This window comes from Gadus chalcogrammus, chromosome 7 (assembly GCF_026213295.1).
Source record: "Gadus chalcogrammus isolate NIFS_2021 chromosome 7, NIFS_Gcha_1.0, whole genome shotgun sequence".
Lineage (NCBI taxonomy): Eukaryota > Metazoa > Chordata > Actinopteri > Gadiformes > Gadidae > Gadus > Gadus chalcogrammus.
The window spans coordinates 3066850-3084084 of record NC_079418.1 but is presented as its reverse complement, the minus strand read 5'-3'; the positions used below and the strand labels follow the sequence as shown (position 1 = coordinate 3084084).

The 17235-nt window shown below is 43.6% G+C and overlaps 1 protein-coding gene across 1 annotated transcript; it reads right to left on the bottom strand.

The window, feature by feature from the left end:
• Positions 1-6354: 6354 nt before the first annotated feature.
• LOC130386204 (uncharacterized) lies at positions 6355-16520 on the bottom strand. Its single transcript, XM_056594999.1, has 3 exons — positions 15022-16520; positions 12442-14707; positions 6355-12220 (listed from the first exon to the last, which is right to left on the bottom strand). Exons 2-3 carry the CDS (start codon positions 12793-12795, stop codon positions 11576-11578), a joined length of 999 nt encoding a protein of 332 aa, XP_056450974.1. The 5' UTR covers positions 12796-14707; positions 15022-16520; the 3' UTR covers positions 6355-11575.
• Positions 16521-17235: the final 715 nt, after the last annotated feature.

The following is a 17235-nucleotide window of genomic DNA, read 5'->3' as shown; positions in this document are numbered from 1 at the left end:
ACATTTATCTTAATGGGCTGATTTCTGAAACATGCTTTGCGCAGCAAAGAGAGCCGACTTAATCTGATTCCGCAAGGGTTTCCTTGATTGATAATTTGATTGGCTATAAAAGCCCCTCCGGAAATAGGGTAAGGCCTCTAGAAAATGGCGGACAAAGGGAAAAAGAGGAGGTATATGTTTAAGGCAGAAGAGATTAACATTCTGCTGGAGGAGGTGGAGGCCAACAAAGGCATATTATTTGACCGCTTCAAAGGTGCCCACACCAACAAGCAAAAAACTAAGAAGTGGGGAGAAATAGCAGAGAGAATGACTGCGCTCACTGGCATCACTAGGTCCGATGTGGATGTCCGAAATAAATGGCAAGACTTTGTAAGTCTAACGAAAAAGAAAGCGTCTGAATGTCGACAGCAAACTAATTTGACTGGTGCCGGGGTGAACACGGCGCAGGCCCTCAACGACGAGGAAGAGCGAGCCATGGCCATCATAGGCTTCTCAGCCTCCCGCGGCATCCCCGGGGGAATGGATATCCATGCAGGTATCCCTGAAGAGGGAGATCCTTCACGTGAGGAATTGCAGGAGGAGGATGAACCCAGGATTGCCCACCAGTCCACCTCGGCTGCCCCCACCTCCCTACCCGTCATGACCGCACCGTCCACCTCGGCTACCATCTCCACCCCTTCCACCGCCTCCACTGCCACCGCCTCCATCATCGTTCGTGGCTGCCAATGCAGCCAAGACCTGGTGGAGTTGGAGAGGGAGAAGGTGGCTCTGCTGAGGGACGTGTGTGGTCTGCTCCGGGAATCCGCCGATTACCATAAAGAGGTGATTGTGCTGAAGAGGGCAAAGTTGGACATTATGGCACGTCAGCTTGCCCTCGAGGAGGAGACCCGGAGCAGCAAGGTGATATTTTTCAGTATATGCTAAACATATTTTCAGTATATATATATATATATATATATATATATATATATATATATATATATATATATATGCCTGTGTGTGTTTTGGGAAAGTTGAATGAACTGTGAACACGTTTTCATAAGGCTTTTTTGTTCTCTTTTTAGATGTGACGGGTAGGGAGGTGGGCCAGCCGAGGTGGACTGTTGGGGGATCCTGGGTTCCTCATCCTCCTGCCATTGCTCACGTGAAGGATCTCCCTCTTCCGTGATACCCGCATGGATATCCATTCCCCCGGGGATGCCATGGAAGACTGTATGGCCATGGCGCGTACTTCCTCGTTGAGGAAGTTTGCTGTCGAACTTCGAACGCTTTCTTTTTCGCTCCACATCGGACCTAGTGTTGCCAGTGACCGCAGTTATGTCAGCTATTCCCCCCCACACTTCTTAAAATGTTGCTTGTTGGTGTGGGCATCTTTGAACCGTTTATTCTTTGAGTTTTGAAATAAAAAAACCTTTTTTCAAACATGATGTTCATTTGTCATTCTTTTACTGACGACGACGCAGTCGTAACAGTGTGAAAATCATGCAATCACTATGTTTCGCAATGTTTCTATCAACTGCAGCTGAACTATATGAACCACAATGGTCTCCACAAATGATATAGCACACTTCAGTGGCCGCAATAGATGAGCGCCTCTGTTGCTTTTATTGTCGTGCAAAATATGTGCATGTTTTGGGGTTAAGGCTGTTAAAATTACTCTTGGTTTAAATCCTTGAAAGGAAAAAGATGTCTGGCTACATAGCATCATTAAAAAGTAGGTTTAAATATAGGACTACTTCTATATAATAATAATAAAGACTATAGGGCCTAATACATGTGGAAACACCGGCAATTAGTTTGATATAGGCCTACCCTTAACAAATTAACTGTTTAACATAACCTAGTGTCTGACTGATTGTTAACGTGTTGATAGTGTTGTGGAGGTATGACGCATTTAATTAACATTATTCGTTGGCAGGTTGTAGTAATTAGTCTCGGAACATAGGCCTATATAGTGCAAGGGGCCATGCAGGCTACGTCAGTGCAAATAATGGCTGGTAGACAGCGTGTGCTAGCGCTCCGTGAGCAAGAGAGAGAGAGAGAGAGAGACAGAGAGAGAGAGAGAAAGAGAGAGAGAGAGTCCGAGAGGCCGAGGCGTCCCCGGAGTCGCCTTGTTGCAATTAATGCTCAAATCCGGGACAACTTTGACCCCCTCGAGGTCTACAATGACTTTGCAGTCATCCAGCGCTACAGGCTGCCCAGGGAGCTGATCAGACAGCTTCTTGGGACGATCAGCGAAGACCTGAGACGCGCAACCAGGAGGAACTTTGCGCTCACACCGCAAGTACAGCTCTTGGCCGCCCTCAGGTTCTACGCCACAGGGAGCTTTCAGCAGGTCGTCGGAGATGGCCAGGGCCTGTCCAAGGCGTCAGTCTGCAGGTCGATCCAGGCAGTGACGTACAGCCTCCTCCGACTGGTTCCGCAGCACGTCCATTTCCCCACCAGGGACGAGATGCGGGCGACCCAAGAAGATTTCTTTCGGTCGTTCCGCATCCCTCAAGTGGCCGGAGCCGTGGACGGAACCTTAGTTCCCATTCTGACGCCCCATGTGGATGCCCATGTGTTCATATGCCGGAAGGGATATGCCGCTGTGAATTGTCAGGTGGTGTGCGACCATCAGGGCATCATCCTTGATGTCGTGGCGAGATGGCCTGGGAGCACACACGACTCCTTCGTCTTCCGCGAATCCTCCATCGGCCGGCTGGCTGCAGCCTCCAGGGGAGAGTGGCGGCTCCTCGGAGACAGTGGATATCCTCTTCGCCCTCACCTCTTCACACCTGTGAATAACCCGGGAGACGTCCGTGATGAGGAATACAACGAAGCCCACCGTCTGGCCCGGTGCATCGTTGAGCACACCATCGGGAGGTGGAAGTTGCGCTTCAGATGCCTTCACAAGTCAGGCGGAGGGCTCCAGTTTTCTCCAGCCAAGTCATGCGCCGTGATTTGTGTGACGGCTATGTTGCACAACATTGCAGCTAAGGCTGGGGTGGCATTGCTTGAACCGGAGGACGTTGAGGACGATGACGATGAGGAAGATCGGTGTGAGGACGGCCTCCCTCATAACTACGCGGCTGGTTTTCTTGCGCGTCGAAGAGTGATTGAGACTTTTTTTTAACCCCCTCCACCCTCCCTCATGTCACTAAACATTCATCCCAGCCTTCATCCCAGCCTTTTGCCTGCTCCTTTGCTTGTTTTCTATAATTTTTTTTATTTCTTTTTTTTTTTTGTTAATTTTTGTTATTTCTTTATTTTTTTAAATTGTTTTAATTTAATTTTTTTTTTTACATTATTTTATGCTACGTTTTATGAGTAGCCTATGTCAGTCTGCACAAATCCCCCCACTTTCTCTCACACATTTTGAGTGCCCTGCCTGCGCAAACATTTTCTGGACTGTCCCGTTTTATTTTGGCCATTTTAACATCTTTATTAATAAATTAATTAATAATCTTTATTAATTACCAAACTAAGAACATAAAGGCGCAATGCGTTTTAATAAAACGCATCCAATAGACGGAATGTCCGATGGTGTCGCCACTGAGGCTATAGCTCACGATGCTCTTAGCGTCCTACGAGTACCTACGAGCACCCCTTGAGTACTCGTTAGCTACGAGCGTTTTCAAGACGTTCGTTCCCCACGATGCTTTCGGGAAACGCGGTGAAAACTCTACGATGCCCTTTCGACGCACTTCACGATCCACTTAGGCTAACGACGCTTTCGGGAAACGGGGCCCTGGTTTTATGTTGCCACCCCTTCCCCTAGTGGGGGACGTAACAATCGCGTATGCAAATTTAAGCACTGTGACGCGACTCGGCCTCTGTCGATACTGCATGGAAAGCGGGTCATCTTGCATCGCAACAAGCAGGAAGTAGCGGGAAGAACCCGGCGAAGCGATTTGATTGGCTGACGGATGCATCTGCAAAGACTACTCCCCCATCAGTCAGCCACGCCTTCCCACATCAGTCAACGGACGAATGTAGTGGGCACGGGGCGTTACCCATGACGGCCCCGCCCTCATGGGTAAAATCCTCAGTTTGTCGACACTCATGCAAATGATAATGTGTTTTCCCCGCGTGTGATTTGTTTACCATTATGTTAATTTTGATGTGCCTTTCCCCGGACGTGATTGGCTGCTGCATCGGAGGGCCGAGGATCCGGGAGGATAAAAGACGGGCGAGCTCAACATTCACGGCAGCTTGTCTTGGATATGCAGCTGGCCATATTGGGTCTAATGGTTATTTGTTTGATTTAGGCTCTTGGTTGCTACATGGGAACTGGGCCAGAGTTTTGTTAGATGTTATCGAACACCGACTCGCAGCTATACTTTTGTTAAAAACACTAGACGCAGGGGTGCTGTTCCACTCATGTATTTTGGGAGCTTCTTCTTGGTTATATTCATTTCTTTGATTTGGACAGCACCCAATGGTCCTTTTCCTTTTGTAGTTTTGCCTCCTCTGTTTGTGTTAAATTGGTTACCCCATGCTCCGGGCTAAATAAACAACTTCCAGTTAACCAAAAACGTCTGGTTTTATGTTGCCACCCCTTCCCCTAGCGGGGGACGTATGACCCATTGATTCACAAAAGACTACAAAAAGCGAGATGGAGTTTGATTTCAGACTCAGGCCTGACTTCCTAGCACTGTAACCTGCAGGGTGTTCGGCTCATCGGTTTTCTTGTGGGAACAGTAGCAGTTCGCCCAAACTGCTACTTCCAAATTAACAAAATCTGACACTGCAGTAGGAGAGGGAAAGATTAACACACCATACAGCAAAATGTATAGGCATTGGTAGCCTATGACAGCCACCCAGCCACTATGTTCTGACAGTAGCCTGGAGCTAATCTGACATGCTATCGACACTTACATGTACGGTAGGCAGTGCCTACCTACCGATACCAAACATCTTGGGGTTCGTCAGGCAAAGTTTCAGAGACACTCAAGCTAAATATGTATTCCTACCAGTGTAAATATTTTGCGATTAATTAAAAAGGATACGTTTTAACTGACATGTATTACACTTAGTGCTATCTGTCACAGTCAAGCTACACAGTGTCAACAGATTTGAAACACTTACCTCTGTAATTAAAAATGTACTTCTCCCAGAAGAACTTATATCCCTTACGTAGTTTGGATGTTTTGACACGTGAGTGTTGATTTACGATCCTAAGGACGTCGTACGACAATTTAGGTAGGTTGGAGATAGACTTGGTCCAAAGCTATCGATCTGCCTCCGCCATGGTAAACAGCTTAGCTAAGCTAAGCGGAAGAGCTGTTACCCTACTTGGCGAGCTTCTTCCGGTCTTCAATTGTTGCGTGACATTGGCCTATTACTATACATAGCCACAGCCAAGCAGGACCCAACATACAAGCTGCATTTCATACTCCAGCCACAGATGGCAGCACCTTTAGACAGGTGAGGAAGCCGGAGCCAATACTTCACATAGACCACGCCTGTGTCACATAGGCCACGCCTACATGATACAAACCAGAGCGGGAGTCAGATTTGAGGTCAGAAACATGGCAGCCCCGTTGAGATCCCTGGGGGCTGGAAGATAGCCCTGTGGTATTTTTCTCCACGCGTGTTAAATAGAATTCCCCTCCTTTTGCTTCATAGTTATCAATTCGAAATGCTTTAAAAGCGATCCGGATTGGACTACTTTATTCAAGAACACGACAAAGTGATTCGGAATTACAAGCAAAAATGAAGATCTTGAATAATCTTTGATTTCAGAACAGATGTCGTAAGGTAAAAGTTAAGATTAAGCCAATAATAGTCAGTAGCCTAGTGCTACCCATGCTAACATGACTGTGAAGCTTTCGCTCAAACTTAAAAACATACCAAAGTAGCTTTCAGTTGTCACCGGCACTCCAAATGTAAAACTGACATTTACAAATATGCAGCAATAGTCAGAGAAGTACTTGGGTATGTGTTTTTTTTAATTTATATTTACCATCAATATAGCAATCGCTGCTGTCGTCCCATAGAAGAACATGACGATGTTTGGAAGCTGCACCCACAGGCATGCAAACTAGTAACCTTTCGGCGAAATTCGCCGTTTTGAAGAAAAAATTGACCACTTGTGTGATTCGTGGAGATCCGTTGAGAAAACATTTGGGGGGGGGGGGGGGTGTCTGATGGCCAGCCATGGAGTCCTTGTAGCGCATGCTAATACATTCTCAATGGAGAGGCGAGCGGACAGAGAGAAGGCGCAGCATTCTGTCAGGCGGCACGACAAGTGGGCGCACTCCCGTGGAACTGTCGCTTCCGTGCTCGTCGGACGCATGCGCGCGCTCGTGAAGCCGCACGGCCAACCGACAGCGCGAGCGGAAAGTCGCCTACCATCTGAAACGGCCAAGCGTGAGCCCAGCGGAGCCTTTAAATGCCTCGTTTCCACCGCCGACAGTACCCTCATGTTAGGCCGGATGTCGATCGCCGCGGCAGCTACGTAAACGTCCCGAAGGTGAACGACGAGAACTGATTCCCAAAACAAACATAACAAAAATATGGTCACGTAAATAAAATATACAAACGAACAGAGCTTCGTCTCCCCGCGACCTTATATTATCTAAAACGTTCTCATCGATTCAGCCAATGAGAGTGCAATCATGCAACGCGAGGGTAAACAAATGATAAGGCACCACCACACAATACATTGAAGCATATGGGTCATTCTACGAGACGGGTGCCTTTTCCACTATGTAATTTTCATTTTTTTTTTTCAAGGAAAAACTGTTTTTTAGACACTCACATTATGAAAGACAAAGTAGACCTTCAAAAAAACATGTTTGCCCACCTCAGGTATTAAATCCCTACAAATTATATCTATTTTATTACATCCCGGCAGTTGTTTTTTTACCACCCCGCAACGGACAAGATACACACCATTTAAAACATAAATCATGAAACAATTTTCAGAATAATTTTCAGAATAATGTCCTTTTTTTGATACTGAAAGATAAAGGCTTGTTGTCTTATTGTAGTTTTTCATGATTTAGATTATTTCCCTTGAGATGAATTTCGCCAATCAATGGCTTACATTTTTGAACAATATATGCTATTTTACTTCCCATAGTCAAATAAAAGTAGCATGTATTAATTGATCCACATAAAGACATCACTATCCCACATTTATTATAAGGCATTTCATTGCCTTTCAATGTTTTTTTAAATAAAAAGACACCGTTATGGGGTGGTAAGTCATGTTATGGGGTGGTTGACTTTGACTATTCCTATGTAATTTATTGTGTTTTTACCAACAACATTATTAATTTGGAGTATACATGTGAACATGGGATGACTTAATAATGCAATATCCAAGTTATATATAAAGGTATTTATTAAAACAACACATAGAAGTGCAAATATGCTAGTCAACAGGACTGTAGGGATATATTCAAGAATTCAACAATCAATTCGTCAAGACAATCTCATAGTCATTAGTACATCAACATTTGATGACCAAACTGGAACATTAATTAAAATAATCAAGTGATAAAGTAAACATTTAATAACTCAGAACTCATCTTTTCTCAATAGAAGTCATCAGAAGTAAATTAAAGAGAAACTTGCATACAAATTTGGTCCGATCCATCAGTTAATTAGAAAACAGTATTTCTCAATCAATTTAATTACCACAAAATTATCGCAAAATGTATTATCAAAAAATGTATCATTGCACGAGAATCTCGTTAAGTGCATTGGATCACTGCAGTGTTGCGGAGAGCCGCTTCCATACCTCCTTCTCGATTCCAACATGACGGGATGTCACAGGCTGTGGTGGTTGAATCAGTTCCTGTACATCATCAAACAAGTACCACAGGATATCATCAATTAAAGGCGAGAAGAATTTGTTATTTCCTCCTTTGTGCAGGCATTTCACCTGTGCATGCGTCTCATCAGTATTTAAGATGATGCCTGGATACAGGTCACTGTCATACTTGATCACGCACCAGCTCCCAATGACATTTTCACTCTCCCAATCGATGCCTTCTCTCTCCACCTCTCTCTCCACTGGCACAATTGAGTTCCTGCGCCTGTCGTCATAGTTGCTGGTCACGTGCCGAAAAACGATAGGCTTAGCCATTTTGGCAGTAATCGCGTCAGTTATCTGGCAGGCACTGACTGGCTGTCACGGTGACACAGTGACACTTGACAGGATGGTTGACAACTGTTGTGCACCAGGTTGCCGAAACAGACGAGGGAAGAAGAAGGGATGTTCATTTTATCGCATCCCAAAAGATGCAGCGAGGAGGCAAATGTGGTTAAGTGCTATTAAAAGAGCCAGGAGCCAACAGAACAACAGTGAAAGGTGGGACCCGCCGGCCGTTTGATTTCGGTTGTGCAGCGAACACTTCATATCAGGTGGGTGACGAATACAGTACAATGTTACAAAAAGTTTCTGGTCAGTTTAATTTTACCTAAGTACTTGAATCATACCATCCAGTTATTATAACTAGCGGACATAGTGACGTCCCTTTGTCAAGATATGGTTCTGGCGCAGCCTACCCAGTTAGCAAATTAGCTTGTAGTAAGCTAGTGGTAAACAAACCCGTGTTGACATTCCTTTTTATTTTGTAGGGAGAAAGAGTGACAACCCTTTAAGTCCGGACTTTGTGCCATCGCTTTTTAGCTATCTTCCGTCTCCAGAGAAGAGGAGACGGAAAGCTAGACTGGAGGTGTTCAACAGGAGGCAGAAGGCGAAATTGCAGAAAATAGAGCAGGCAAAGCTATGTGCAGAAGCCACCCGTCTAAGGTGGGTAAAACTAGTTGTTGGATCAAGCCCCCGTCTGATTGATTATTTTCATGTTGGGTCTACTTGTGATCGGTGTTCAAATAGGTAACTGCCATGATATGGTTATAAACAAAAACATCACACCAGTCATTTAATGAAGGATAATGTCATGTGATTTCCATGAAACATCCCAAACTGTAAACGTGTGAACATGTCATTGTCATCAGTATTGTATGCATGATAACTTCATTTGCTGCTTCTGTGTTTATCAGGGCATCAACTGATTGTCCCCAAAACAATGCAGCAACAGAAGACCAAACCACAGAGCCCTCCATCACAGAAGACCAAGTCATAGAGCCCCCCATCACAGATCCTTTGGAAGACTCAGGTGATGAAGATCCTGTCCAGCCTGATCCAGCAACACCACCATGCACCTCTGAAACCTGTAGTAAGCGCATCGAGTCTCTTGAGCTAGAATGCCAAGCTCTAAGAACTGAAAATATGTTGTTAAGGGACAAAATAAGTAGGAAGACCCTGACAGAGATAAGTTTGCAAAATGATGATAAAAAGGTGAATGTCCTCACTGGGTTAGCAACCTATACATGTCTGATGACCATCTTTCAATATTTGACTCCATTTCTCAAACTTAAGGCATCGATAACATGTTTTCAACAATACATGTTGACTTTGATGAAGCTGCGAATGAACTTGACATTTGACTTTTTAGGTTTTTATTTTGGCATTGACCCAACTACTGTCTCCAGACACTTCAAACACTGTTAATTTGATTTATTGTAGACTGGTGCCAAGTCTAGTGGTGTGACCTGAAAGAGAATCTCTAAGAACATCTCTTCCATATGTATTTAGAAATGGCGGCTACGAGAAGACTGTTTGTATCATAGATTGTTTTGAAATATTTCTAGAGAAACCAAGTAGATTGCGACCCAGTGCACAGTGTTGCTCAAAATACAAATCACATCACACCATGAAATATTTAATTGCCATTTGCCCTCAAGGTACAATTTCTTTCATTTCTACTGGATGGGGAGGTCGCACCAGTGATAAGTTCATTACAGAACACAGTAATTTTTTACCCAATATTCTCCCAGGAGATGTTGTTTTGGCAGACAGGGGGTTTCTGGTGAAAGAGTCTGTTGAAAGGTGTCAGGCTGAATTAAAAATTCCAGCATTTACTCGTGGGAAAGTACAATTAAATCCTGTTGACATAGAGAATACAAGATCTCTAGCCTCTTTAAGAATTCACATTGAAAGAGTCATAGGAGTACTTCGTCAGAAATATACTATCTTACAAAACACTGTGCCAATAACTTTCACAGATATAGACAGAAAATGATGTTACTTATCTTGATAAAATTGTGAGTGTATGTTGTGGACTAACAAATGTACCAGATTATGTGGTGCCCTTTGAGTGATGAATTTGTGTGCCAACAGAAAATAAACCTTTTTGATTGCTTCTCACTTGTTTGTTGTGACTACTTTTCTCACTCACTAGATTTGAATGATCTATCCATGTTTTATGATCGCTACAGATACTACTACAGACAGTCGGACACAGAGAACAACATTGGCTTAACAGTTTTTATTAACCAATTAAATATTTACATTGCATCAGCTAGTTCATATTCACACATTGTGTAATTAAGTAAGACTAAGTAATTAAGGTGTTTTTTTTTGGGCATTGATTAGTTTCCTACAGCTTGGACACACCCACTATTTCGGTACCCTTTTCATCCGAAGGCAGGTTTGGTGGAACTTCTCCACGGCACAGAACCCTGAGGCACAAACAAGCATGTTCCCTGCCGCAGGTGCGCGGCAGTAGCACCACTGTTGCTGGGGATTGGTGTTTGCAGTTGCTTGTTTTGGTGCAGAAAACCATTTGCCTAACAACTCTGGGATTATACATTTTATAAAGAAGGTACGAGCAAGTTCAAGTTATTTTTGGAAGAATTCTGAGTCAAATGTAATGCGTTCCACAAAGAGTGAATCATCTTTTTCCGTCCACAGAATAAAATCACAGTAATCACATTTCGTAACAAATAGCTGCATCTGGACTTGGTGGAAGTATGCATGGTCTCGCTTAACTTTAATTTTTCCTTGGGAATCTTGTTCCAGGCAAAAGTGTCCAACAGACTGTACAGCTTCACTGATAGAAAGGTCCTTTGCTGAAAATGGACACTTAATTTCTATAACCCCTGTACCACAGCAGCTGCAGGAAACATACCCATCCGGTGAGGCCCCAATAAATGGGTGGAGAGTTGATATTTTAAATCCACAGGACATCTCTGTGTGATAGACGATGTTGCATTTCGTAGTATTTTCTGGCTAGTTCTTCATTCTTGCATCCCCAACTGAAGAAAGAATGTAAATATTAGGTTTGGACAATAGTAATGCCCCCCACATTACTACTTCCCTGCCCTTAACAAAATGTTTACTGCTGTACTTGGTTTACCCTTCTGCTCTTTTTTTTTTTAAAGAATAGCCTAGTACTTACTGCATTTACCCTCTCTGTTCATTCACCTCACAACTTCTCTATGCTCATGAATACCTGGTAGCCTCACTGCTGAAAACATGGGACTTTGGGTCACATATCTGTCTTATGAGAGACACTGCTGGCTTTCTGGGGTCTGTTCTTGTTGCTGCTCTGAAGGTAGATCCTGTCACCCTACCACTCCTCTGATCAAACCAAATTCTGGACTTGGACTGGGCTTGCGTCTCCTCCTCTACAATATCACTCTGAAGAAAACATGCCAATCCAGTTACTCAGTTACTCATTTACATTGCAAATTAGCAGCACACACAGCACATGTGCACATAACATGGTAGATCTTAGATTTCAGTCAATAGTAAAAAGAATATGTTCTCTACCTGTTGTTCAGTGACAGTCAAGTCATCAAATATTCCTTCTGCACGCTCTTGTAATTCAGCCAGGCTCAGGTCTCTTGCCTTCTTGTCGTACAAACTGGTAAGGGGTTCAGGTAAATCAAGCTTGACAGCCTTTGGTTGTGGTTGGTTGTGGTAGGTTGTGGCATACCCGGGAACAACTGACAGAACAGCAGGTCTGCAGGACTTCCCATCTTGAGTCCGGCACTGAGAGAGGTTTTGGTAGAACTGCGCTTGCTCAGCAGCAGTCAGGGGTGGGAAAGATGGGGGCGCAGATGTACCCTTGGTGGAATTCCCCTTTTTATTTTGTTGACTACTGTTGAATATGATGTCCTTTCCCTGTTGGTACTCCACATTCTTCCCAGCATCCTCACTGGGAGAGGTCCACTTGCATTTTTTGGACGTGCAGCTGATCTCCTCATGCCTTGCATTGTTTTTTTCCCACAGTCTGAAGAGCACAGCTGACACATGAGAACAACTCTCCCCAAGTCCTGCTGTGCAGTTACAGTGGGCTCCCATCACTACACCGTCGTTCCTCACCACCACCCATGGCTTCAGTTGACTGTCATTCAGCCGTTGGGAGTGATTAACCTATGTATGAAATTCAAAAAATATAAATTAAGGTTGAAAATGACAGCCACTTAGGTTGGGTATGTTCAAAGACACAAACTAGCAAGTTACAGATGCACTGCAGTAGCTACCCAAGATAATAAACAAACATGCTAACGTGACACTGCCGTACCTAGTCAAGCTAATAAACAAACAATGCTAACGTGACACTGTCTATCAAACTGGGATAATTTAATACTTACCCTTGCAGTGATGATACCGAAGTCTTTGGATGCAAGACTCCACAGTCGAAGTTGAGTTACAAAGCCGGACTGACACCATTTATAAGCATCCAAGCCTTTGTAAGCTCTGAGGGAGTCCCCAGTGTAGACTGAGGGGAAATTTACCAGATAGCTGTGGATGTCAGCGTAGCGCAAGTCAGGTAAATAATCTTCGTTGGATGTTATGCTCTTGAAAAGCACCCCAGGAGCGTTATATGGGTCACTTATATTTAATCTATGTAATTTTCCAGTATAAAAACGAATTTCATCTAAACTAAAATGGCACGTATACTCGCTCGGTAGGAACTCTTGAAGGCTGCTGGTGCTGGTCGTCATGTTTACTGCCAAAATGGCGTCCGACAACCAAAAGTCACATGACGCAGGAGCTCAATTGGGGTATTTGGGGCTTTTGGGGCAGGCTTGTGAAAACTGAAATGCAAGGTGTTAAAGCACTGACAGTTTAGCTGCTTCTTGGTGGAGCACATGCAGCTCACCTCTCGATAGAGGACCTCACCTAGAATATATGTCACAACTTGGTGACACTTCATTATAGATGGCACTGGGGGAATCTGATTTTGCATCTGCTGCACTGCATGATCCACAGCTTCCGCCGGAATAAAGAACAACTTAATGCTTGTGGTTGTGTTTGAGAGGGCCAAGAATAATGTGTGTGCATCAGGGATGTCACTGCCAGTGTTGACCAACTGGTCTGCCGTTCTTTTCAAGGCTCCTCCCACGCCATCAGGAGCCCCCTTTCCATGACTGGCTTCAAAAAAGTTCCACATACCACATTTCAGCCCTCTTCTTGCAAGCTCAGTACTGAAAAGGTACAGATTCCTTTTTCTGTTTATATTGAGTGCATGGCCCATCACTAAGAAAGTGAAGGACAGACACCAGAGGGTAATTCGTTTGCACATGATCCAGCACTGGAGCCATGTGCTCCCATATAGCCGGAGGACCCTTTTGTTTCGAGGGTGACAGAGCAAAAGGGCACGACCTCTTTGTCTCCACCTAGATAGAGCACACCAGTGTGTAGCGTGGCCTGATTTTGCGAGGCGCCAAAGCGAACAGACTGGATCTCTGAGCTGTATTTGCGTAATTAAAAAAAATTAGCTGTATTTGAGTAATTCTCAGAAAAGTCAATATGAATTATTGCCTCTTCTTTTGTCAGGTTTTCTTTTAACTTTCTGCAGTAAGAGTACTGCTGAATTATGTTAAAAGTGTGCCTCTTGAATTTGTGTAGAAAGGCATGGAACAAATCCACCAGATTTCCTTGGGAATCTTCCACCAGCTTCTTCAATGTGTACCTAACAGTGGTTCCATCCTTCATGTCCTCTTTCTTTCTGAGCTGTGGCCCACTGAGGGAAGGTAACCGTCTTCACAGCATCAAACTGAGGGAGCTGGATAATTTTGTTTTTGCATTCCACACACTCATCGTACATGCAGCACTTGTTAGAGAAATCACATGTAATCATCTTGGTTAAACTCTCATGATTGGTTGTCTCAATTAGTTTCAAGTGATACATCTTCATGACCACAAATTCAAGATTCGCATGAATCTTGCACAAACAGGTTTCACGATCTGACAGAGTGGGATGTACAACCCAAAATGGACGCAGTCTACAGAAAAGGGAGTAGGAAATGAAGTGCTCCTGTTCTGCAACAAATTTTCTGTGCAGGTTCTTCATTGTATCCATTAGAAACCTCTTGTTTTTTCACCTTGCCTCGGGTGATGGTTTGCTTGCGTCCAGTAGTTATCCGGCTGACATCGTCTCTTCTGTAAAAGGAATGCACCTCTGCTTTCAAGCCAGGACGAAGTCTACTAGTGGGTTTTCTTGTGGTGCTGCTGATGGTTTCACCTTGGAGAAAGCGGCGCTTTTTTGAAAATCCTAGTAGCTTTTCTGCAAATGTTTGGAGTCGGTATCTCTTCACAATCCCTCCAACAGTTACCTTTGCGATAAGCTGTTTTTCGCGTTCTTTTCTTGCTGTCTTGTACTTGTTTTTGATATCTTCTATTAAAGCTTCATGGTAGAGGAGTTTTTTCCTGATTGTTGGTGTTAATCTTCCACTTTTTGTCAATTGTTGCACTTTTGAGCGTGGAGACTCACTTTTATTTGATCGTTTGTATTTTTTTCTGTATTTATCTGAACGCTTCCTCTCCTTCTCCAGCAATTTTGTTAATTTCTCTACTTCTTTCTTGAGGCGATCTTTATTCTTCCTCCACAGCCGCTTCCCTGCTTCATGTTGCCTAAAAAATAGCAAATTCAGTATGTCAGTCAATATACATGGTGGCTTTTTATCTAGGCTACTCTCCACTTATATTCCCTATAACTGAATGCTACCTTGAAGGTCCTGCCTGCTGCCTGTCTGCAGATCCTGGCTGTACATTCTCTGGGCTTTCAGGAGGGGTATGGAAAGCCCCCAACATTGCCTTTTTCTGCTTTCTCCTTCCATTCTGTTCCCTCCACTTCTTTCTTAGCTGTCTCTGGTCTCTTTCATTTAAGTTTTTAACTAACTTCTTCTGCCCTCCTTCTACATCTCGTCTCCATCTCTGCTGCTCACTCTCTAGGTACATCTGCCTCCTCTCTTGATCTGCATCCCGGCGGGCACGGAATCGTCTTTGTCTTTCTGCATTACTTAGTGGAGCCATGATAATCTGCAAATTATGGAATGTTATTATTCTTTATAATATATTATTATAATATAAAATATGATATAAATTATATATACAATGAATTTTCATATTTAAATGGCAAAAATAACCCCTCTACAACTCCCTTTACCACCCCGTAACAATATACAGTGTTACGGGGTGGTATGTTACGGAGTGGTAAATTTCACCTTAAAATGGCTGCCGCTTACCATGTGGTCAACTAGCTGAGCTAGCAACTACACTAATCAGACTTAAATATAATTTTCTAAACATTACAAATGGATTTAAAAAAAAATTAAAACAGTTTCCCTATCTATTATGCGTTACGGGGCTGTAAGACTAAGCTTGACGGACCCTGTCTAACACACAAAAACAGCAAATAAACAATTTAAAATAATGTGGGAACTTGCCTGCTCTTGACTCCTGCAAGGGTTCGAATGATGTCACTTCCTCTCTCTGATATCATTTAAAGCAACAGTGCATTCTTAATAGGCAGAAATTGTAAGCGTTACGGGGTTGTAAGACAAAATGGGGGACATGACTTTTAATGACTTTATAATGACTTTTTTTGCATATAATGTTTTATTTTGAATAAATCTATTGTATAGTGTCAGGGGCATAACTTTAATCCTTAGTATAATAAAGGTTTTGTTTAGAAATAATATTTTTTAGTTAAAAAGGTTAATGCAAATTCCATGTTGGTCATTGCGGACATGGCAAAACCAGCCATATCCTTACTAATAATGTCTAAAAAGTGTTTGTTTTAATTTTGCAATGTTATTTAAACATTAATCATGTAATTAAAAACAGTACCATTTACAACCTTGAACTTTTGGAACACATTTTGACAATGTTTTACATCCTTTGAAGATCATGAAATGCTGTGGACTCAAATGGCACCCGTTTCGTAGAATGACCCATATGAAATATATATATATATAGTGTGTGTGTATATATATATTCTGCGAGGGGGTTTGGGTCCTTGTCACCTTTTTCATCCCTGATGAGTTTGCACCCCTGACCCACTGTTACCAGGATGAGCCTTGCGGCGGTGGAAGGATTGGAGGCAGTATGAAAGCTGTTAGTAAGGCCGTTGGCCTGACTTTATTCCGGTACAAGAATGTCCCTCAGGAGGCAAAAAAAATGAATAATGAATATACACAAAAAAACCAATCAATAATTCTAAATAACTATCACTAATCAAACTATCAATAATCAAAAAAACAACAGTCCTCCCCTCGGCACTAATACAGCCCTTGGCTGATCTAAGAGCCAGGTGTTTTCACCCGCTCACCTCAGACCCTTCTGCCCCACCTACATGATTTGGACCTGAATATATCCTCCCTGGCCTAACCCATACCCCTCTTAATTCAATTAACCCTCCCCTACCCATTTCCGATTTACCTATCCCCACCGCTAGTTACCCACCTTACTCCAGACCTATTCGTCTAAAACCCAACCTTAACCTCTACTTCCCTGACACCTTAAATATTCCCCAAGTACCCCAACACACCCCTCTCCTCTCACACCCTTGGTCTCGCCCGCCTGACGTCACGCCCCCACCGCACAAATGTTCTTCCGGACTTCACGTCGGGTCCTCCCGCAGTCCCCGACACCCGGAAGCCAGCGCAACCGTAACGTGAGTGTTTACGATTTCCTTGTTTGTACCGTGTCCCCCCGACCGGCTTTCTCATAACGCATGTTTTTTTGTGTGTTGCAGGTGGCGTCATGAACGTGTTGGAATGTTCTGTGTGTGTTTAAATAAAAGGGTACTTGTAACTCCTGGTGTCAGTCCTGTTTTTATCCATTGCCTGCAGTAACGGGCCGCCGCACCGTTACACCCACATAGCCACAAGGAAGCAGGATCGAAAACACAAGCTGCGTTACCTCCACATAGCCACATGCGAGCAAGATCGAACACATAAGCTGTTATTACTATATATAGCCACAAGGGGAGCAGGACCCTACATACAAGCTTCAATAACGATAGTTATTTTATTATAACTCTAGTTCTATGATTGTAGGCTGAAAATTCAAACTATGCACCTATCAGCGTGGGCACCGCCCACATTTCCCCACGGTATCGTGTCTATATAACGCGGTGTATACCGTCGCTCACCGCT